General features: G+C 37.3%; 3 protein-coding genes across 6 annotated transcripts; all 3 read left to right on the forward strand.

Moving 5' to 3' along the window:
- The first annotated feature begins 1158 nt into the window (after positions 1 to 1158).
- On the forward strand, positions 1159 to 6676 carry rundc1 (RUN domain containing 1). Of its 3 annotated transcripts, XM_015056842.1 has the most exons (7): positions 1159 to 1176; positions 1264 to 1779; positions 2774 to 2782; positions 2882 to 3040; positions 5112 to 5310; positions 5398 to 5493; positions 5640 to 6676. In XM_015056842.1, exons 2-7 carry the CDS (start codon positions 1399 to 1401, stop codon positions 6506 to 6508), a joined length of 1713 nt encoding a protein of 570 aa, XP_014912328.1. In that variant the 5' UTR covers positions 1159 to 1176; positions 1264 to 1398; the 3' UTR covers positions 6509 to 6676. The 3 variants fall into 3 exon arrangements, with proteins under 3 accessions (XP_014912328.1, XP_014912327.1, XP_014912329.1); XM_015056841.1 differs by lacking the exon at positions 1159 to 1176 and having other exon boundaries at positions 1207 to 1779; XM_015056843.1 differs by lacking the exons at positions 1159 to 1176; positions 2774 to 2782 and having other exon boundaries at positions 1207 to 1779.
- A 2685-nt stretch (positions 6677 to 9361) lies between these two features.
- rpl27 (ribosomal protein L27) lies at positions 9362 to 11561 on the forward strand. The gene is made up of 4 exons (XM_015056850.1): positions 9362 to 9442; positions 10193 to 10362; positions 11279 to 11389; positions 11470 to 11561. Exons 1-4 carry the CDS (start codon positions 9362 to 9364, stop codon positions 11516 to 11518), a joined length of 411 nt encoding a protein of 136 aa, XP_014912336.1. The 3' UTR covers positions 11519 to 11561.
- A 926-nt stretch (positions 11562 to 12487) lies between these two features.
- On the forward strand, positions 12488 to 19088 carry ifi35 (interferon-induced protein 35). Of its 2 annotated transcripts, none has more exons than XM_015056848.1 (10): positions 12488 to 12669; positions 12962 to 12988; positions 13176 to 13247; positions 15137 to 15295; positions 16098 to 16214; positions 16289 to 16433; positions 16941 to 17050; positions 17120 to 17303; positions 17391 to 17497; positions 18440 to 19088. In XM_015056848.1, exons 2-10 carry the CDS (start codon positions 12974 to 12976, stop codon positions 18653 to 18655), a joined length of 1125 nt encoding a protein of 374 aa, XP_014912334.1. In that variant the 5' UTR covers positions 12488 to 12669; positions 12962 to 12973; the 3' UTR covers positions 18656 to 19088. The 2 variants fall into 2 exon arrangements, with proteins under 2 accessions (XP_014912334.1, XP_014912335.1); XM_015056849.1 differs by lacking the exon at positions 12488 to 12669 and adding an exon at positions 12692 to 12862.
- Positions 19089 to 20312: the final 1224 nt, after the last annotated feature.

Below are 20312 nucleotides of genomic sequence, written 5' to 3' on the forward strand. Positions count from 1 at the left end.
CCATGTTTTGGGCTTATTGTCTGACAGATTTTTTGTTTGTGTTTGGCAAACCAAATTCACATTGATCTTGAATTCTACAAAATAATTCCAAAGTCCACATATGACCCTCTGACTATACTTTGAATTCCCCTTGTGTAAAAAACTACATATTAGTGTCAATTTGCAACTGAAGACCAATTAAACCATTATAATTGAGGGAAAATGCATTGCGTCCATACCAGTTTTATGTTAAATAAATACAATATGTCTTTTAAAAAAAAAACAAAAAAACTTGTCTTCTATACTTGTTGCACCCATATATAAATGTAACAGTACCGGTTAGAATTTACATTTCCTAGAACAAAATTTGAGCAAAAATTGTATTTAAAAATTTTATTTTGAAAATTCCAGAACCAACTCTGTTTCCTGTGAACTCAGAGTTAAAGAGCAGCTTTACAAACCTGCGCGAAGCGACGTAAAAGAGAAAGAAAGGTAAATGTAATGCAACGTCAACTTAAAAGTAAGGGAAACTCAAGGAAGTTATGGCATTTTACTGTCATTGTATAAATATTATATGTAAATTATGAAGGCTCTTTTTATTTGGAGACATACTCTTAATTTTGTTTAATTTTATGTAATAAAATGTGAGGATAATGAGTTTAAATACTAATATGTCTCGGGAAAGCCCAGATGATAATGATGCCATTGCTTATTAGAGCAGGGTTTCTGCAAACTTTAAAGTCCAAAGAGAAATTTCCCCTCCAGCTAAATAAAACTTCCTCAGAGGCCGAAAAATATAGCACCTTTTGAAAAAATAAAATAAAATAAAAAAAATAAGACAACCTGTAAACTTATATTTCTGAAATAAATAAATAAAACATTAAATCCCTAAAAAAAGTGCTGGTTCTTTTAATGTCATTCTGTTGTGGAAATTCAATGCAATAAGTTATCGTCCATTTTTATTAGAGATACATTTTAAAACATTTGTTCGTTCTTACGCATTTTAGTCAAAATTATTAGGCGTTATTGTGAAGGTCTAAAGAGTAACTTGTACTGTGTGTGTTATAACAAAAAATATACGCTTACAATAATTTGATAAAAATGTGTAGTTTATCACGCTAACTTTAAAAAGTAATATTGTCTGTCTAAATGCTGACTTTGCTGTTTGTTTTTTTGTGAGATGCTTTTACTTTGAAGGTAAATCCCCTCCACTTCCGGTGTGTCATTGTTTGTGGAAGCTAACTTTCGTTTTTCTCTGTTTACGTATGAATCATCTTTTCCAAGATGGCGAGGCACCTGTTTCTCTGGCGATGATCCTCTTCATTTTTGCGCAGTTTTAATAAAATAACCACCGGGAATACGTTGTCGGCAAACCGACGGTGGGTGAAGGAAACTCTGAAGTGATCTGCACCGTCCAGAATGTCCACGGAGGAGCTGTCAGCTTCGGATAGCGAGACTGTATTCGCCAGCGCCGGGGAGCGATGGGCACCGGTGGGCGCCGTGGCCAGCCCCGAGGAGGAGAGCGGCGGCCGGCCGAGGCAGAGAGGCTCGTCGTCGGCCACCGATGAGGAGATGGCCGCCCGGCTGATGAAGCTGGAAGAGGAGCAGGACTTGTTGAATTCATCTCTATTAGCGCTAACGTCGCACTTCGCACAGGTTCAGTTCCGACTGAAGCAGATAGTTCACGCTCAGACCGAGGAGAAGGAGAGGATGCTGGCCGAGCTGGAGGAGTTCGCCTTCAGGGGCTGCCCGCACGTCGTGGGCTGCCGAGCCCAGGATGCCAAGCAGCTGGAGAACTCGGTGAGACTTCCAGTTAATTCTGGTTCAGAAATACATTTAATGGTTTAATAATATAAGAGTATTGTTTCTGGTGTGGTTAGGCTTATCAGAGGGAAGGTACACACACAAACAAACAATATATTTAACAGAAAAGGAAGCATTTAATAATCGGAGTTCAAGCAAATAAATATTTTAATTATCTATCTCTAAATGAAAATTTGAACAAAAAGGTGGAAGGGTGAAACTCCAAAATTTTGAAATTAATCTCAGAATTAAAAAAAGAAACTTGGACATTTCTGAGTTTAAAAAATCTAAAATTTATTATAAAAATATTGACATTTTTTAGATTGAGAATGTACACGTTTGAGAAATCAAAAATGTTAGAATGAAAAGAAATTTTGAGATTAACATCAGAAATTTTCTTCTTTTTCAAAAAAAGGACATTTCTGACTTTGAAAAGTCATAACTTTGTTAGAAAAACAAAATAAATTCATACTACACCAAGTGTTTCTGTTTTTAAGTCCAAAAAATATCTTTGTTTATATTTTATGTCTTACACAGAACTAAGCTATGACAAAATATCAGTTTTTCCTGGAAAAAGCTAAGAACTCAAACCACTTTTGCTTTCAAAGCTTGCACTCGGGTGGAATTTTTTGTTGTTTAGTAAAAAACGTAGTTTAGAGACATTCTTTTAGACACAAATGTTGATGCTACACATTGTCTTTTGCATTCAGAACTACCAGTGCTTTTTATCCTTTCTATTTCTATTTCAAGCTTTAGTTTATGCTGCATGCGAAGTGGTTTTTCTGCTAATACAGATGCGTAATTACCATGGTGTTTCCAGATCTGTGGTGGAAATGTTGCCTTGTTGAAACCTCCTGCAGCAGCAGATCACTATCTGCTTTAAAAACAGCCGCTTTGTTCCCGCTGCTTTTCCTGCTGATGGGAATTTTCAGCTTGTTGTGTTTAATTTAAAAGCCTCTTTTGTTTCTTTTGTCACATGCTTCATTTGCAGGAAGATCTGGTGAGTAGATCTCGTGTAAACATTGCGCCAAAAGCAGCTTCTGAGAGGCGTGTGTGTGGTTGATTTATAATCGGTGTGTGTTTGTGTGTGTCCTGTCAGAGCGAGAGGGAGAAGCGGGAGCGACTGGAGGCGCAGAGGGAAAAACAAAAGGATCTCATCGTCCAGCTGAAGACGCAGCTGGACGATCTGGAGCGCTTCGCCTATCAGGAGGGCAGCTACGACTCGCTGCCACAGTCCGTCGTCATGGAGAGGCAGAAGGTGTGGAAATGCAAACATGCGTCACATCTCATGCGTCATGTCTCACATCATAAAATCCACAGGTTGTTCTACCACTTATAAACATCAGGCATATTAAGTCCAACACGCTAAGATATGAAACATTCAGATTGGGGATGCAAACAATTAAATAACCATTAAATGTTGATTAGTGGTTTATTAGATTAAAATGAGTTCCAATCATCAACTAACAACGTCCGCTTAGATCTTCTTTAGTGTTGTAGTTTGACCGCCAGCCAGCAGAGGGCGCCGCTGGTAATCCTGAAGGAGCCTGATACCCCAGAACGGTAAAGAGAAACTGTCCAACTTAGTAAAAACTTGGACATTTCTGAGTTTCAACTGTCAGAAATGTTTAATTTTTTCTACAAAATTTCTGAGTATTTTCTTGCAAATTTTTGACTTTTCAAACTCAGAAAGTTTCAACTTTTTTGTACAACATTTTTGAGATTCATCTAAAAATTTCTGACTTTTTTTCTCATAAATTTTTGACTTTTGACTTTTTTTTTGTCTACAATGCCCATAATTCTCCGTCATCTTTCACATATTCGATCCTTTAACAACCCAATTGGTCCTTGTTTTTATATTTTATGAATATGCCAAAGATTAATATGAGAAAAATGCAAATTTTCTATTTACTCAGTCAGCATTTAATTCCAGCTGACACAAAATAACGCTAAAATCAGATGCTTTTTTAAATTCAGTATATTCTGAAAAATATAGCCCTTTTTTGTTATGGAAAGAGAAATTGGCTGCTTATCGATTAATCTTTAGTCAATAAGATCAATCAACTTTAGATTAACTCATTCATTGATAACTTGCATCCCTAATTCTGTGCTCTCCTACCAATGAGAAATCTTGTGCAGAGTTGAAGTTATATTTAGACAAATATGAACTTGTTTGGCTTTCCCAGAAGCAACGCCACTTTCCGTGTTTACATACCTCAGTGTTGCATTCAAGGAAGTCACGGGTAAACGGCTTCTGGAATTCTCTGATTAGTGTGATGAAAATCGACAATGAATTTTTTTAGATGAGGAAATGTTGACATGACAGGAACTGGGTGAGGTTTCTTTACCTCCTTATAAAGGAGGGTAAATATCTTTCAGTTTCCAGTTTTTTTTTCTTTTCCTCAAAAATATATTTTTTCTGGTGCTAATGGCGTTTACTGATAAGAATCAGACAGGAAGAAAAACACAAGGCAACGGTCTCTACTTCCAGCTTTTCTTTCTTTTTTTTAAAAACACAGTTTTATTAGTTTTGTGTTTTCAGGTTTTCTATTAAATGTTAATTACATGTCTTTTATTACCAAAATGTTTTAATAAGATTATTTTACAAAAACGTAAAAAAGTAATTTTAGGAGTATTTTTACTGCGCTGTAAAAAATATTCTTTTTCTTACCCACTAAATGAAAACAAACATGTTTTAACCAAGAATTCATCAGACACACACCTGCAGTTTCTGTTAAAGCTTCATAAGTTTTTTATTCAAAGAAACTGATTTGGAAACATTTTCTTTTGCCTGATTTTGTTATTTTTTGCTACTTTTATGAATTATTGTCATTTTGGTCATTAAAATACAAAAATTTCCACTTAGCTTTATATTGTGGTCCGTCTGATGATGTAATTTTTAAATAATTTGATCAGTTACTTAATTTGACTTTTTCCCAGATACTTTTCACTCTTACTTGAGTAATTTCTTAGATTGATACTTTTACTTTAGTAAAAATATGTAGTAGTAGTAATACTCTTACTTGAGTGCAGTTTTTGGTTGTCTGCCCACCTCTTCCTAATATTGACCTGAATTCAAAGTTCATATAAATAGAAGCTGTCAAACAAGATGGCCGCCTTGTTTGTGCTGACATCAGTCCAAACTATGGAAGCTGAAATCCAGATGTTTCAAAAATTAAATCTTTAAAAAGCCAAAGATAATATTAGAATTGATGTAACACCCTGGCTGTAGTTTGTTTGGTTTCATGCCCAAACCTTGATGGAAATACCCCCAAAGTGATTTTCATGTTTTGTTTCCGGTTTCACCTTCAGCCTGTTTCTGTTTCCAGGTCATCATTGACGAGCTGATAAAGAAGCTGGACGTGAATCTGAACGAGGACATCGGGAACTTGTCCCCGGAGGAGCTGAGGCAGCGGGTGGACGCCGCCATCGCTCAGATCGTGAACCCGGCCCGAGTGAAGGAGCAGCTGGTGGAGCAGCTGAAGACGCAGATCAGGGACCTGGAGATGTTCATTAACTTCATACAGGGTACGCAGGACACACACCTGTTCACTCTGGGGTTTATTCTTGTTAGATTGTCTCTTTTAATCATATTTATGTCTTTCCTTCCTAAAGATGAGGTGGGGAACCCTCTTTTGTCAGACGGAGTGCGGAGCCAGCTGCCGAAAGCGGACGGAGCCAACGGCAGAGCTGCAGGGATGAAGAAGAAAGGTCAGTTTATTACAGGCAATCAGAGAGTCTTAAAATAGTGATAAAGGTCCTAAACCTAATTCGTAATGGTCTTAAATTATAGTTGGTGAAACCGTCAGAGTCCCAGTTCATCAAACTGCCTCTCCCTGTGTTTCTGCCCCCCACAGTGGACCCGGTCCAGGCTGAGCGGATGCGGGACACGGGCCTGCAGCTCATCCAGAAGGCTCTGGCCGTGCTGCAGATCTTCGCTGCCAGTCAGTTTGGCTGCTCGGCCGGCCACGTCCCCCAGAACCTTTGGCCCCAGGACTGTCCGGGCCGGGACTACGGCCCCCTGCTGCAGCGCCTGGAGGCGGCCGTGGAGAAGGTCCGGGTCCTGGGCTCACGGCGCCATCCCTCCGTGGAGCACGTGGTGAGCTACAGCGGCGGGGCGGCGGCGGCGCTGGGCGCCCGGGACGAGCTGACGACGGCGGTGAGGAAGGAGCTGGCGGTGGCGCTGAAGGACCTGCTGGCCCACGGCCTGTTCTGCCCCTCGCAGACCATGAGCCTGGTGCTGGCGCCCATCTCCTGCCTGCTGCCCTACCGCCCCGCCCCGCTCGCCATGCACCCCTGGGAACTCTTCGTCAAGTACTACGAGTCCAAAAACGGGAAGGCGTTCGTGGAATCGCCGGCCCGAAAGCTGTCGCAGTCCTTCAGCCTGAAGGTGGGCGGCGGCCCGGGGACGGTGACGCCCAAACACTCGCTGCTGTGGGCCGTCCACTCGGTGCTGAAGGAGCACGGCCGCTACAAGCGCGGGCCGGACTCGGAGCTCAAGGCGCTGGTGTGCATGGCGCTGAACGAGCAGCGGCTGGTTTCCTGGATCAACCTGCTCTGCAAGTCGTCCGTTCTGATCCAGCCTCACTACCAGAGCTGGAGCTACATGGCCCAGACGGGCTTCGAGGGCGCCCTGCGCATCCTGGGCCGCATCAGCCACCTGCGCTTCAACCTGCCGGTGGACCTGGCCGTGCGGCAGCTCAAGAACATCAAGGACGCCTTCTGACGAGGCGCTCTGCGGCGGCGGCCACTGCAAAAACACAAAGTCTGACCAGGAGCTTCTGTTCAAAATGTCTCATTACGCTTAAAATAAGACAAAACTAAACCACAACTAACAATTCAGCAAGAAATACCAGCTGGTTTTAAGTCAGTAATTATTGAATATTGATAAAAATAACTCACTGGCAGATTACTTCACTTATAACATAGGGAAAAATGTCTTGTTGCCTTGGAAACTAGTACTTTTTTATCAAAACTCAAGAACTATGTACTAAAAAATCCCTATATCTTGCTGAAAAGTTAGTTTTGTCTTATTTCAAGTGTACTAAGAAACTAGACCAAAAAGATTTAGTGTTTTTGCAGTGTACTCTAACCCGTTAAGCTCGTCTGCATGAATGTGTTGGCCTGCTTCTCTAAACATGCCTTACGCTGCAAAAACACAAAGTACTACCAAGTGTTTCAAATGTCTTATTATGTTTAAAATAAGGCAAAACTAAATCGCAAGTAACATTTCAGCAGGAAATACCAGCTTGCTTTAAGTCAGTAATTACTGGATATTGATAAAAATCAGTGTTTCACTTTTAACATAGGGAAAAATATCCTGTTGCCATGGAAATGTGTACTTTTTTATGAATATTCAAGCATTATTTACTGAAAACAAGCTCCTATATCTTGCTGAAAAGTTGCTTGTGAGTTAGTTTTGTCTTATTTTAAGTGTACTAAGAAAATAGAGAAAAAATACTTTTGATTTAGTGTTTTTGCAGTGTAGAGTCACCTGCGATGACCTCACCTTTAGCCTTTAGCCTAACGCTCTTTGTGACCTTTGCTCAGCAGCTTCTTCCTCTGCTGGACCTGCTGGCGCCCCAACCTATGCAGCAAACATCCTGAGGAGACATACACTGCAAAAACACTAAATCTTACAGTGTTTTTGTACAGAGCTGGTTTTAAATAAGTAACTCATCAATATTGATGAAATATTGATCAATATTGTGGAATTACTGACTCTTATTTTACATTTTACATTTAGAAGTTTTGTCTTATTTTGAGTTTACCGAGATATTTTCTCTAGAAACTAGACAAAAATAGTTGGTAAGATTTTGTGTTTTTGCAGTGTACGTTGCCATGGATACCGTTAGTGAAGGAAGAGGAGCAGAAACATTCCTGATAAACTCTCTAGTTCTTGTTTATAACTCTGGATGCTGTTATGCAAACAGGAAGCTTCTGTGTAGCAAAAATCACCAAAATAAAAGCTCTACGTGTGTATGGGTGGTTGCTGTTGTCCTGCAGCTTTTTGGTCAAATGAACCACCGAATGTGTTCCTGTGTTTCAGTTCTGACTGTTTTCTTGTTGACTGAGCTGCTGCTGGTGATCATTTTTATTCCAGATTTAATTTTATTTTCCATGAACAGCAAATCATGTCCGTAAAAACCTGAATGTATGAACCGTAGATGCTATTAAACTGACGTTAGTTTGTATTTGTTGTTTATTTTGTTCATGCGTTTGTGTCAAACCTTCAGTGTAGAGCACTTTTCCAAACTTCAGTTGTGTTTTGGGTATATTTACTCCACACTTTTTAGTTTTTGTTTATGTTTATTTATTAGATAAATCACTTTAAACACTAAAGTGGCTGCTGTTCTGTAACCGTAGCAGTTCAATCTGGGAGCATCACTGAAAACAATTAATGCTATATTTATTTAATTGAAGATGGTATGTGGGAACATATGAATTGTTATTTTTGGTTTTATTATATTTAATGTAAACCTGCAGTTGTAAAATAATAAACTAAGTAAATGAAGTGTCTTTTTTTATCTCCGTTTCTTTCGTCTGCAACCTCCAGGGGGCGCCACATTCCCTCATCTATCTACCGTTCTACCTATCTATGCATTGTGTATAAATGTGTACATAATAAAGTATCCCAGTCTTCAAATATTATATATCAGTCATGTGTTTTACTTTGCGATACAACATTGTTAATAATCTTTTTTTCTTTATAATTTACAGAATTTAGGTTTTCTTTTTCTACAATCTAGTTCCATAATGTTGAGAAATACAGAATATTAAGTAAGTATATGTTCAATACTATTAAATCAAATGTAAAAGAAAGGAGGAACCTTTAAGTTCCTCCTAAGTCCGTAATAAGTTCGTACTTATTTAAAGTCCGTATTTTAAAATGCTAAAATTTTAAACATGTTTGAAATGTAAAAAGTATTTACATTTCACATTTAGATGTTTGAAAAAAAAATTTTTCTTAAAAGATAATCCCGATATTTCCAAAATAAAATGATTTAGGAAGTGACGTACTTCACGTTTGCCCTCTGGACTTCCTTTTCCTGTTAGCGGCTGCCGAAGAGAAGCGTCAGTGAGTGAATTTTTCCTCAAAATAATCCACTTCCATCGGGTTTAATCTGGGCTAATATGTTGTTAATACCGCGGTATTGCACAGATTACCCTCCCTAGTGTCAAACTCGACCGGATATTTAGTGAGTTTATGTTTGATTAAAGATGAAAATTAGATGTTTTGCTGCTATTGGATCTCTTCCCCAGCGCACTTTCCAACATGGCAGCCTTCTTAGGGCTAAAGCTGCACCTTACTTTTAGTGGCGTATTATATAATTATTTGAACATATTCTGATTTTATGTGGATGTGTTCTTTGTCAAGCAACCCATCTAACTTTAGAAACATCCAAAGTGCTTAACAGAGTGAATATTACGTATATAAACACGCTTGTTTGATAGCTTACAGTTAGCTAAATGCTAACTAGCTTGGTTGTCCGGGAGCAACAGCAAGGCGATAATAAAATCTGATTATTCTGAGCTACGTCTGTGTCGATTTTAATAGATTTACTCCTTTCTGACAGAAATGGGCAAGTTTATGAAGCCGGGGAAGGTGGTGATGGTCCTGGCTGGACGCTACGCCGGGCGCAAAGCTGTTATCGTCAAGGTATAAACTGATGTTTCCTGGACTTACTGTCCTGCAGCAAAGAAAATATATTTATACAAAATGTAGAGACTGGGTTCATAGTTTTCATCTTTACAAGGCAACATGATTAAGAAGAGTATAAAATTTGGCTGAAATGCTAGTCTAGTTAGAAAGTGTATTTGATTGTGTGGATATGAATGAATGAATAAACAGCAAGTGAATCAAACTTTCACGTTCCATGGCTTAAATCAACAATTACATAAAAAAAAAAGACAATTTATTATTAATGTCAACAAATAGTGTGGCTGGTTCATAATTGTTTGAGCTGCTGATTTTATACATTTAAAAACATAAAATCAAACCAAATTGACTTTTTGCTGTTAGAAGAATATTCTAGTGTGAAATTTATCTTTAACATTCCTGTAAATTGTTCTTGGCGTCTTATTTGCTCTGCGCAAAGTATTTAGATCATTAGCAGGACTTTCAATCAAATGTGACCCAAATCCATTGTTCTTGTTTTCCCCCTGATGTGATTATCTGACCTTTTCTTTTTAAACAACCCAATTCTGATCATTTCACCAAATAAAGAGAATCCCATCTGACACTAATGTGGTTCTATACCCCAAAATTTTCAAACGGCTGCATTATGACTTACTGACAGACTTGGAGGTTTAATGTTCTTCAGTCTCATTTTTTGTCTAACTAGATGGGTTAGGAGGTAAATGAAATGTTTATTTGGCAGTAAACTGTTTGTTGTTCTTCTCTTTGCAGAATATCGACGACGGCACCACCGACCGCCCCTACAGCCACGCTCTGGTCGCCGGCATCGACCGCTACCCCCGTAAGGTGACCACCATCATGGGCAAGAAGAAGATCGCCAAGAGATCCAAGATCAAGGCTTTCGTCAAAGTTTTCAACTACAACCACCTCATGCCCACCAGGTCAGAAACTCACCTTTTCTTTTCTCTGCTCCAGTCCATTAAATGCATCCTAACCACAACGCTACACCATCTTCAGTCCCATTCGTTTCTCTTGTGTTTCATAAAAATAAAAGGTTAATAATATAAGCTTTTACAGTGTACATTGGGATAATCTGTTTAAATCAGAGCTGCTACCTGATTGGTGCGTCTCTAATTGGATTCTGTTTCTGTCAGCAGATAAAAACATTTCAGGTTTATTTATCCACCAAACTTTCCACTCAAAGAGCAAATCAGCTCAGGATTAAAACTCTGATTTGCTTTCCCACTTTTTAGGGTTGAAACGATTAATTGTGATTAATCGATTGTTGAAATGATTGTCAAACAATTTGGTAATCAGTTAATCTGTAACAATAGTATACAGACCTTAACCAAAGTCGCCACTACAGAAAATAAAACATCCATGTCGCATTTAAGATTAAAACGTTTTGTAAATGTGTTTTAGCTTCACCATGTTTCTAAAGGAATGCTGCTATTGCATTTTAATTGGAATAAAATATTTACATTATTTTGGATTTGGGATTGAATTGTTTATTTGGATCTTTCAATGTATTTCTAATATTTAATAAAAGGTTTTAAGTGGTTAAATGGAAAAATCTGCAGAATGTCATTTTTTTTAATCTAATAATCAGAATTAATCATTAGTATTACATATTAATCACCCAAATAATCAATTAATCACCAGATCTACTAGATGTCAGAATTATTGGTCATTAGAATTATTGTCAGCATTACCAATTGATTACTAAAATCAATTTTCCTGCTCTAATCAGTTCATCATTTTCTTTTTTTTTGCCGCTCGTTTTTTTGAAGAGGTGAACAGAAATAGTTTTTGAACATCTCTCTGCTGTAGTTGAGCTCGTTTCCTCTTCGTCCTCAGATACTCGGTGGATATTCCTCTGGACAAAACCGTCGTCAACAAGGACGTCTTCAGGGATCCTGCTCTCAAACGCAAAGCCAGGCGGGAGGCCAAGGTCAAGTTTGAGGAGAGGTCGGAGCAGTTTCCAACATTAACAGTTTCCAACATTAACATGTTGGCTTCTTGCTAAATTTCTTTTTTTCTGCTTCCAGGTACAAGACGGGCAAGAACAAGTGGTTCTTCCAGAAGCTGCGATTCTAATTTCACTCGGTTTCACAAAATAAATGTTTATAAATGGAAATCATTTGGACTCTGTGTTGTTTTTTGGTTCTGGTTGAACTGGAAATGATGAGTTTTATTTTCTGAAATGAGTAAAAAAAAACTATTCATTTCAAGTGAATTCAAAGCTTTAAAATATTACATTAAAGCAATAAAACACATTAATGCAGAAATGTGGACCAACTGAAAAGTGCGTCCATGTAATGTGCATCATAACTGAATAATTGTCTGGGGCTCCTGTTTTATTTTTATTTAATATTTAAGTTCAGAACTTTCTATAAGCAAAAAAATCATATGAGATTATAAAACAAATATTCATACTGACTAAACTTACTGTGATACACTTAAATCAATAGTTTTTAAATCAGGTAAATTTATCATGTGCCATTGTTTTTACTGAGTTTACTGAATATTGTAGTTGGCTTTAGCGTTTTTTTTTATTATTTCAGTTATTTAGGCAGGAAAATGAAATCGGGTTTAAATCATAAAATGCTCCTGATCTGTTCAGGAAACCCACACTGCTTTGAATTTTGTTGCAGTTATTTTTTTCCTTCCGCTCAACTTTCCATAGCAGTTTTCCATGTAGTTGTGTAAATATTAAAAATAACCATCTTTTTTTCTCATGTAATCCAATTTTCTGAGAACCTGAACCTGAGGTTTTCAGGTGTAATCATGAAGATTAACATAATTTGTTCTATAAAGTTAATTTTTTTATAACTATAATTTTTTTGTTTGTTTTTCTGATGCACTGAAATGCGCCTAACTCCAGTCCTCTGCTGTCCTGCAGTTTTTAGATGTGCCACAGATACAAAACACTGGAATGAAACGGCTTAATTACCTCCTCCTTGTGTAGATCAGATCTCCAGAATCCTGCTAATGACCTAATTATTCTCAGGTGTGGTGCAGCAGAGGCTCATCTAAAAGTTGCAGGCCAGTGGCCTTCCAGACTGGAGTTTGACACCTGTGATTTAGGGTGCTGGTAAAGTGTTGGAATTCCTACAGCCCCTGAACACATCGTCATGTATTCCGGCTGTTCGCCCCCTGGTGGAGATAAGCGGTACCTGCTGCTCTTCCTGTTCGAGAATAGAAACTGAAAGAATAAAACACTGTAGAGCAGAGATCGTCGTTGAGAGGTAGGTCAGAAACGAGCTGCTGTTCTCTCATAAATGCATTTATTTGTTTTTATTTAGTCGCTTTGTGTTTTGATTTAAAGTTAAATTGTTAGTCTGAGATTTACTGCAAGTTTAAGATTTACTGTTATCTGAAATTTGGCCTCCAGATTGGCTCTGAAGTTCACCTGACTGCGCCTTTCTTTGTTTACAGCATGTAAACATATTTATAAATCCTCTTTACGTAATGATCTGACTCTGCGTGACGGTTTTGAACTGTTTTAATCTGTTAAACATGTAATCTGAATTATTTCAGGTTCCTTTCACCATGTCGTCAGACGAGGTGAGATTAAGATTCTTTGCGTCATTGTTTGTCATATAATCAAAGACAGGAACACTTTCCGTTTCCCTTTTAGCCAGAATCAACCTTTCACTGCTTTCCTCGTTTATTCACTGAACATTTTAATTTAAAACTCAGTATTTAACTAATGTTTGTGTTCAGATTCTTACTGTTTGTTCGCTCTTGTCAGGATTTTTCCCTGGTGACTGACAAAAATGAAGACACAATAGAGGGAATCCAGGCTCTAATCAAGGATTACCAGGTGCAAAATACAACTACAACACATATTTACTGACACTTGTGAAAATATTTAAAATAAACCCATCTTTTGCAGCATAGACTCCCACTGAAACATCTAATTTCACTAGATCTATTTTTGAGATTAAAAACTCCTCATTACAGTTTTAATTTCCAGTTTTAACAGTTTCCTGATTTTATGCAACTAAAATCAACACATTTTTAGTTTAATGTTCTCTTACCTTTCCCCTTTTCAATTAAATTTGCTGAAAACAACTAGTGGTCTTATCCCAAAGCAGAATTAAATGTTGTCGTAACTCATTGCTCAAGTATCTACTGATTTCCAATAGCAGTCAGTCTTGCAACGAATCTGAAGAGGCTTCTAACTGAAGACTGCTATAATCTCAATTTCCAGGCAGCAGAGATGATATTTGACAGTTAAAATGTCCTGGATGAAAAAATAAGTTGTTGGCTAGCTCTGCTAATCCACCTCATTTGCTTTTGCTGCTCGTCTTTAAATCTGTTTCTGGCTGTTTGGTTACAAAGTCGGGGATGTGATAAATATGTCTGGGCTCTATCGTAACAAGTCGGCGTCGGTCCATTGACCGGGCCCCTCGCGTGTTTCACCTGCGCTGCTGGAAACTGTTGAGCGGGGGGACGGGGGGGTTTGGGCTGCGTTTGTGTTTGATTTTTACCCAGGAAGCACATCAGCTAAACCGTGAGTGAAACAGTCACTGGGACTGACTACTATATATTCCATTGAGGGAAAGCAATTTTTATGTTACATACACCTTTCTGAACAGGAGAGGGCGCACTTTCTCGTCTATAATCAGAAATTAAGGCAACTTGGAACCATTCCTCCCTGGCACCTCCCGAGCTGGGCCCCCATGGGCGTCCATCCGGGCCCGGGCCGGGCGGCAGCAGCCCCCCCACCCCCCCATAGCTCCGCGCCTGTGTCTGGGATATTTTAAAGAGAAATTAGTCAGATTTATCCCTCAGGAGTACACAGAGGTTTGAATTTCTAATTGAAAATCTGATTGTTTCTCCGTGAATATTCAGTCTAATGTTTGTACAAAGGCGTCTTAGGGCCGGTGTAGAAAGAAAGGAAGGAAGGAGAGCATTTCCACCAAATAACTTTTAATTTAATCCCAGAAATTTTCGGAAAAAAATTGGAAATTCTGAGCTCAAAAAGTCAAACATTTACAAGTAAAAAATTATGAATTTTGAGATTAATAAAAAATTTTCTCTAGAAAAAAATTGAAACTTTTTTAGCTCTAAACGTCAAAAAGTTGAAAAAAAGTCACATTTTCAGATTAATCTGAGATTTTCAAGAAAAAACATAAAAATGTATGACCTAGAAAATTTCAAAATTTGAAAAAAAAACCCGACAAAAAACAAGAAATTTTGAGATTCAGCTCTGAAATTTTTGAGGAAAAACTTGGAAATTTCTGACCTCTAAAAGTCAAAATTTTATGGAAAAAAACCTCAAAATTTTAGGTCAATCTAAGAAATTCTCTGGAAAATTTCTGAGATCCAAAAGTCAAAACATTGTGAGAAAAAATTAAGACGGTTTTGGATAAATCTCAGAAACTTTTGAGATCCAAAAGGCGAAAAATATCTGATTTTTGAAAATTCCCAAAAGTTTAACATTTTTTCTTTAAGAGCTCAGAATTTAATTCCAAGATGTATTAGTTTTTTGGTAGAAATGTATTCCTTCTTGGTACCTATAGTGGATTAAGAGGAGTTTAAACTGCTGCCATAAAATCTGGGTTTATTTGAAGCCTGTTTACCTGAAGGTAAGCCGTTCTGCACAATGCTAATGCTAAAACATTAACGTGTCTCCATTGAAACTTTTCACAGCTTTCAGACGTTCACATGTACCAAAAAGTGATTGTTGTTGCTGTTTCCCCTCAGAAAAAATACTCTGTGATCCTGGAAGAGCAGGAGGATTTAAAGGTCTCCATTAAGGAACGACAGGAAATGACTCAAAAGTTCAAGGAACGCACAGAAAAAGTGATGGAGGGTCTGAAAAAAGACCAGATCTCCTTCAAAGAACAGATGGCAGCTGAAAAGGTTGGAGTGCGTCTGTCTGCAGCACAGCATGGAAAATAAAAACTAAAGTTTTATGGCATTTTCAAGAAGGAGGAGTTGTGCACAGGATATGGAAAATGACTAAACTTAATGAAACAGTTTATCAGACAGTAATCTGTAGCGGTCACTGTAGATGGAAAAAAATCTCTTTAATTTTTTAAACAAAACTTGAGTTTCAAGTTGAAAATTACTAGAAATTTTGAGATTATTCTCAAAAACCTAGAAAAAAAGGGAAATTTCTGAGTTTGAAAAGTCAAACTTTCTCTAGAAAAAAACTCAGAAAATGTGAAAATTTTTCTCAGAAATTTTCTACAAAAAATAAGGAAATTTCTGTTTCAAAAATTGAAATTTTTTTGAAAAAAAAAAATCCAAAATTTTGAGGTTAATCTCAGAAACTTTCTTTTTATTTATTGCTAACTTCTGCCATAAAAGCAGTGGTATTATCAAATATCAATATCAATTTATCCCTCATAATTACTTTACAGTAGCTTAGAAAATTAACCTGCAACATTAACAGCTATTTTTTTAAGTTAATCTGGTCAAAAATTACAAAAAAATCTGAAATATTAAATATGAAGCAGCATCTCATACAGACTGTAAGAAAAATGTGTTTGCCTTGAGGAAGTTCATATTTATATAAAAAGCCCAGACGTGAATCTTAGCCTGAACTGAAGAATGGGTGAAAAATTCACATGAAATCCTAATAACACACAAAGTTTATGTACTTTTGCATTTTTTGTGAAATTAGCTCTAATATTCCTGAATGTGTTTTGTCTGACTTCAGGCCAAGTTGGACGCCCTGAAGCAGGAGGACTGCGAACTCATGGAGGAGTTGCAGAGACTTCAGGCTGAACTCAAGAAGGAAGATTCCCAAAACGCCCATCTGAAGGAGCGAGCGCATGTAGGCGAAGTTCTGATTCCTCCGCAGCCCGACTTCCTGAGCGTCTCCACTAATGACGCAGTTTTCCGTCGCAGGTGTTCTCCAAGATGCCAGAGAAGAATTTTGTCTTCTCTGGAAAGACGGGAAAAGCCGATGACGCGGAGGAGTTTGAGATGAAGCCGCACATCAGGTACCCGATGGAAGAGGGAACGGCGCTCATCACGTTCGAGGAGGAGGACGGTGAGAAGATAAACGTCAATAGCGGCTTAAAATTCACGTTTTGCACATTTTTCTACTTCCATTTAGTTCTTAAGTTAATTGTAAAAATGAGCCGTTTCAAAAACCTCTATGTTGTTGAGTCACATTCCAGGTTACCTAGCAACCTCAGCAGAGTTCTGCAAGTTACCTAGAAACCCAAGCTAAGTTCCTGCACATTTGTTCAGCTGTTTTTGCTGCTGTTTGTGCTGTAGATGTAGAAAAATATAGATATTTGATCCTTATAGGGGGCTTATTATTATTATTATTATTAATTGCATTTACGTTTTGAGCCATTTTCACGTGCGAGTGTAAAGGTTGAGTTGTGGGGCGTGGCCAGTAGCAGCTTAATTTGGATTTAAAGTGGCAGGAGCCCCTAAAACATCTCATTCTGATGTGACCAGACTGAAATCTCGTTACCTAGGTGCAAATAGTGTAATGGGCATTAAAACTTGACTTAACCAGAGATTTTTGTTAACATGTGATTGTTAGTGGCGGCGAATATTCTGGAAAAGAGGAAACATAAGGTGGATCTGGGAGCAGAGTGCCACATCACGGTGGAGGCCCAGCCGGTTCACCTGATGATGCCCAGCCTGGTGGAGGTAAAATCCATCGCCATGATGACGAAACGAAATGCTCCCATTTGTAACCTCTGACCGCTTGAACCGCAGATTGACACAGACATTTGTCCTCACCGGGTTTTGGTGTCCAACCTGCCCAAGATGGACACGGAGATGCTGCTGAACAAACTGGAAATCCACTTCTCCAAGTCCAAACATGGAGGCGGCGAGGTGGATTCCTGCCACTTCCTGTCCGACTCGGGGACGGTGGTCATCACATTCGTGAACAACAACAGTGAGGACGGATGTTTTCTGCTTTTCTGACTTCACAGTTGGAGAGAAAACATTAAACTGACTCTTCTTCTGAACTTTCTCCAATCAGTTGCAGAAGATTTGGCACTAACAGAACACCATAAAATAGATTTCAACAAAAACAGGCACATAGTGAGAGTGACGCCTTTCGTAAACGGAAAGATCACAAACTTGGAGGTGAGAAAATATTGGAAAAACACACTCAAAAATAAAAATACAGAAACACATTTTTAACTCTTTATACGGAAGAAGATTAGGGCCAACTAAACTTTAAATAACTTAGTAGAATTTTGATTTTAATCTCATAATTCTTCTTTTTTTTATCAGAATTGAAATCAAATTGTTGAACCATCAGGCAAATCTAGTCTTGCAAAAGAAAATCTACCAACACAATTTAGAAAGAAAGAAACTTCATACAACATAAGTGAAGACATTTGGTTATTTGCTTTCAAAATGGTGAGGGAGAAAATCAGAATGACGAGATTAAAGCCAGGATTTTTAGGAAGTAATTTGTTTTTTAGAAAGTCGGGATTCTGAGAAAAAATTTTAATTCTTTGGCTTTTTTCTAAAAAGTGACTTTTACCAAATACTCTTTTTTTTTTCTTTTTTTTCTTTTAGAAAAACTCAAAATTTAATGGCTTTTCTCTAAGTTGGATTTTTTTAAGTCACTTTTTTTAGAAGAATTCAGAATTGAGAAAAAGTCAGAATTTTCCTATTTTTTTTCTAAAAAGCCAGATTTTTTAAGTCAAAATTCAGATTAAAAACTAATAATTCAGAGAAAAAGTCAGATTTTTCTGACTTGTTTCTAAAAGTTATTTCCTTAAAAAAATATACATATATCATTTTTCCTAATGAATTTTTACAGAAAAAACTAACTGAAAAAGTTAGATTTATGGGAAAAGTAAAAATTCTGAGACAAAAGTCAGAATTCTATGGAAAAAGCCCTTTTTTTTGTTTTTCTTTTTTTTTTCTTTTTTTTTTTTTAGAAAAAGTCAATTTGGGAAAAAAAAATCCAAATTCCGAGAAAAAGTCGAATTCCTTTTTTTCTTCATCAGTAGCACTGATGTTCTTCCATATTCTCTCTCTAATTTTTGTCTTTGTGTCCTCCGGACCTTCCAGACCCGGACCTCTATGTGCCCTCGGACCGTCCTGTTGACGGGAATCCCGGACGTCATGGACCGGGAGACGATGCAGGACATGCTGGAGATCCACTTCCAGAAAAACGGCAACGGTGGCGGCGAGATTGAAGCCTTCCTGTACAACCCGGTGGGCCAGCAGACCCTGGCGCTCTTCGGCAGCGCCGCCCCAGAACCTGGAGAGGAGGAGGAGGAGTAGAACCGGCTGCTCCAGAACCGAACTGACCGCCAGCCCTCTGAGAAACATCTGGACTTGGTTTCTGATGGACCTCAGCCGAACTCTGCTCTATCTGTTGATTGGGAATAATCGGAATGGTGAACGGTGCATAACTGGAAAATCAAAGAAATTTAGATTTCCAGATGAAAATTAGTGCAAGTTTTATCGCATATATATATATACATCTATGTTAGGGCTGTAACAAACGACTCTTGGTAATCGTTTGTTCAGACGATTAATTGATTATTCAGACGATTAATCGGATATTTACACCCTTAAATGGACACATAATGCTAATTTTTCATTTAACCACTTAAGTTCTTTAAACAATATTAGAAATACAATAAAACATTTAAATGCTTGTGTTTGGTCCTTGATCACAATCAAGAACAGTGAAAACAAAATGGGAAAACAATTGATTTAATTTTTTTCTAATAAGAATTACAAAAAATTTTTAACAATTATATACAGATTTAATTTTTAAAAATGTTTACTGTTAAGCAGGTATATAAAAAAATCACAGGAAACAATTTTTTGCATTTCTAATTTAATGAATTTTGTGGCCTGTCAGTAGTTTAAATTTGACAGGGCAAGAACTTTGGACCACTGCATTAAAAAAATGCAAATGATCAATTCAACTCAATTTTTAAAGAATAAATTAAATATTTTATTGCCTAAAAATTATAATTTAGCAGTCTTTTGTGAATGCTTGATCATTTGCAGTAAAGGATGCATGTGAAAACCTCAGCCCTTTCTGCTTCCCTTAACGTCAGTCGGGCTGTTGATTAAGTTTTGATTTAACTGACTAACATTTAGATTTTTACAGAATTTGAATCGGGTGAAGCTAAAAATGCCACTTGACAAATGTGGTTTTTTTAATTTCTTAAATATTTTTTTGTACAGTTGAGGTTTAATTACTGCCTTGAATATATTCTTCTTTCAGTAATTTGACTTTTTCTGTATACTCCAGTTAGCAATTAATCGATTTCTAAGTTAATTGATTATTTAAATTAATCATTTCAGCCCTATATGTGCACACGTGCAAATATTTCTTTCACATTAAATTATCATGTGGGAAATCACAGACACCTAGAAATACTGTTTTCCCCCATTTGATTTACTTGAAAAAAGTGAATATATTATGTTTTTACTGTTTAGTATCATATCATGAAAATATTATCTGGGAAAATATATATTTTAATAACTTTAATAAGGTCCATGTACCGTACTCTGACCCAAGCTGCAAAACCATTTTCATCGACCTAAAATAAACATCATGGTCCTACAATAATAAAACATTAATAGTTTGACATGAGTTTTGATGGACTGGTTTATATAAAAATAACATATTTTAATGTAATTCTGCTTTGTCAGAATATTTACGCTGTCTCTCAGATTTTGGAAATGGGTTTATCAAATGTAAACAAGAAGGTTTGAAGAAGAATATTAAAAGTTTGGACCAGCTTGGTTAAATAAGGTTCGGTTGTGTTTTTCTTCAGTTTATTATTCCTTAAAGTTTTGGATTTATTTTTACCTTGTTCAGCTTTCCGTACTGACCAGACCCCTATTTATTCATGAAGGTCGCAGTTTGATTCCTGTTGTAGTTTATTTATATTTGTGTGTATCAATCTAACATTTT

The sequence above is a fragment of the Poecilia latipinna genome, unplaced genomic scaffold (assembly GCF_001443285.1).
Source record: "Poecilia latipinna isolate Pla-1442-1.1 unplaced genomic scaffold, P_latipinna-1.0 Scaffold1412, whole genome shotgun sequence".
Taxonomy (NCBI): Eukaryota; Metazoa; Chordata; class Actinopteri; order Cyprinodontiformes; family Poeciliidae; genus Poecilia; species Poecilia latipinna.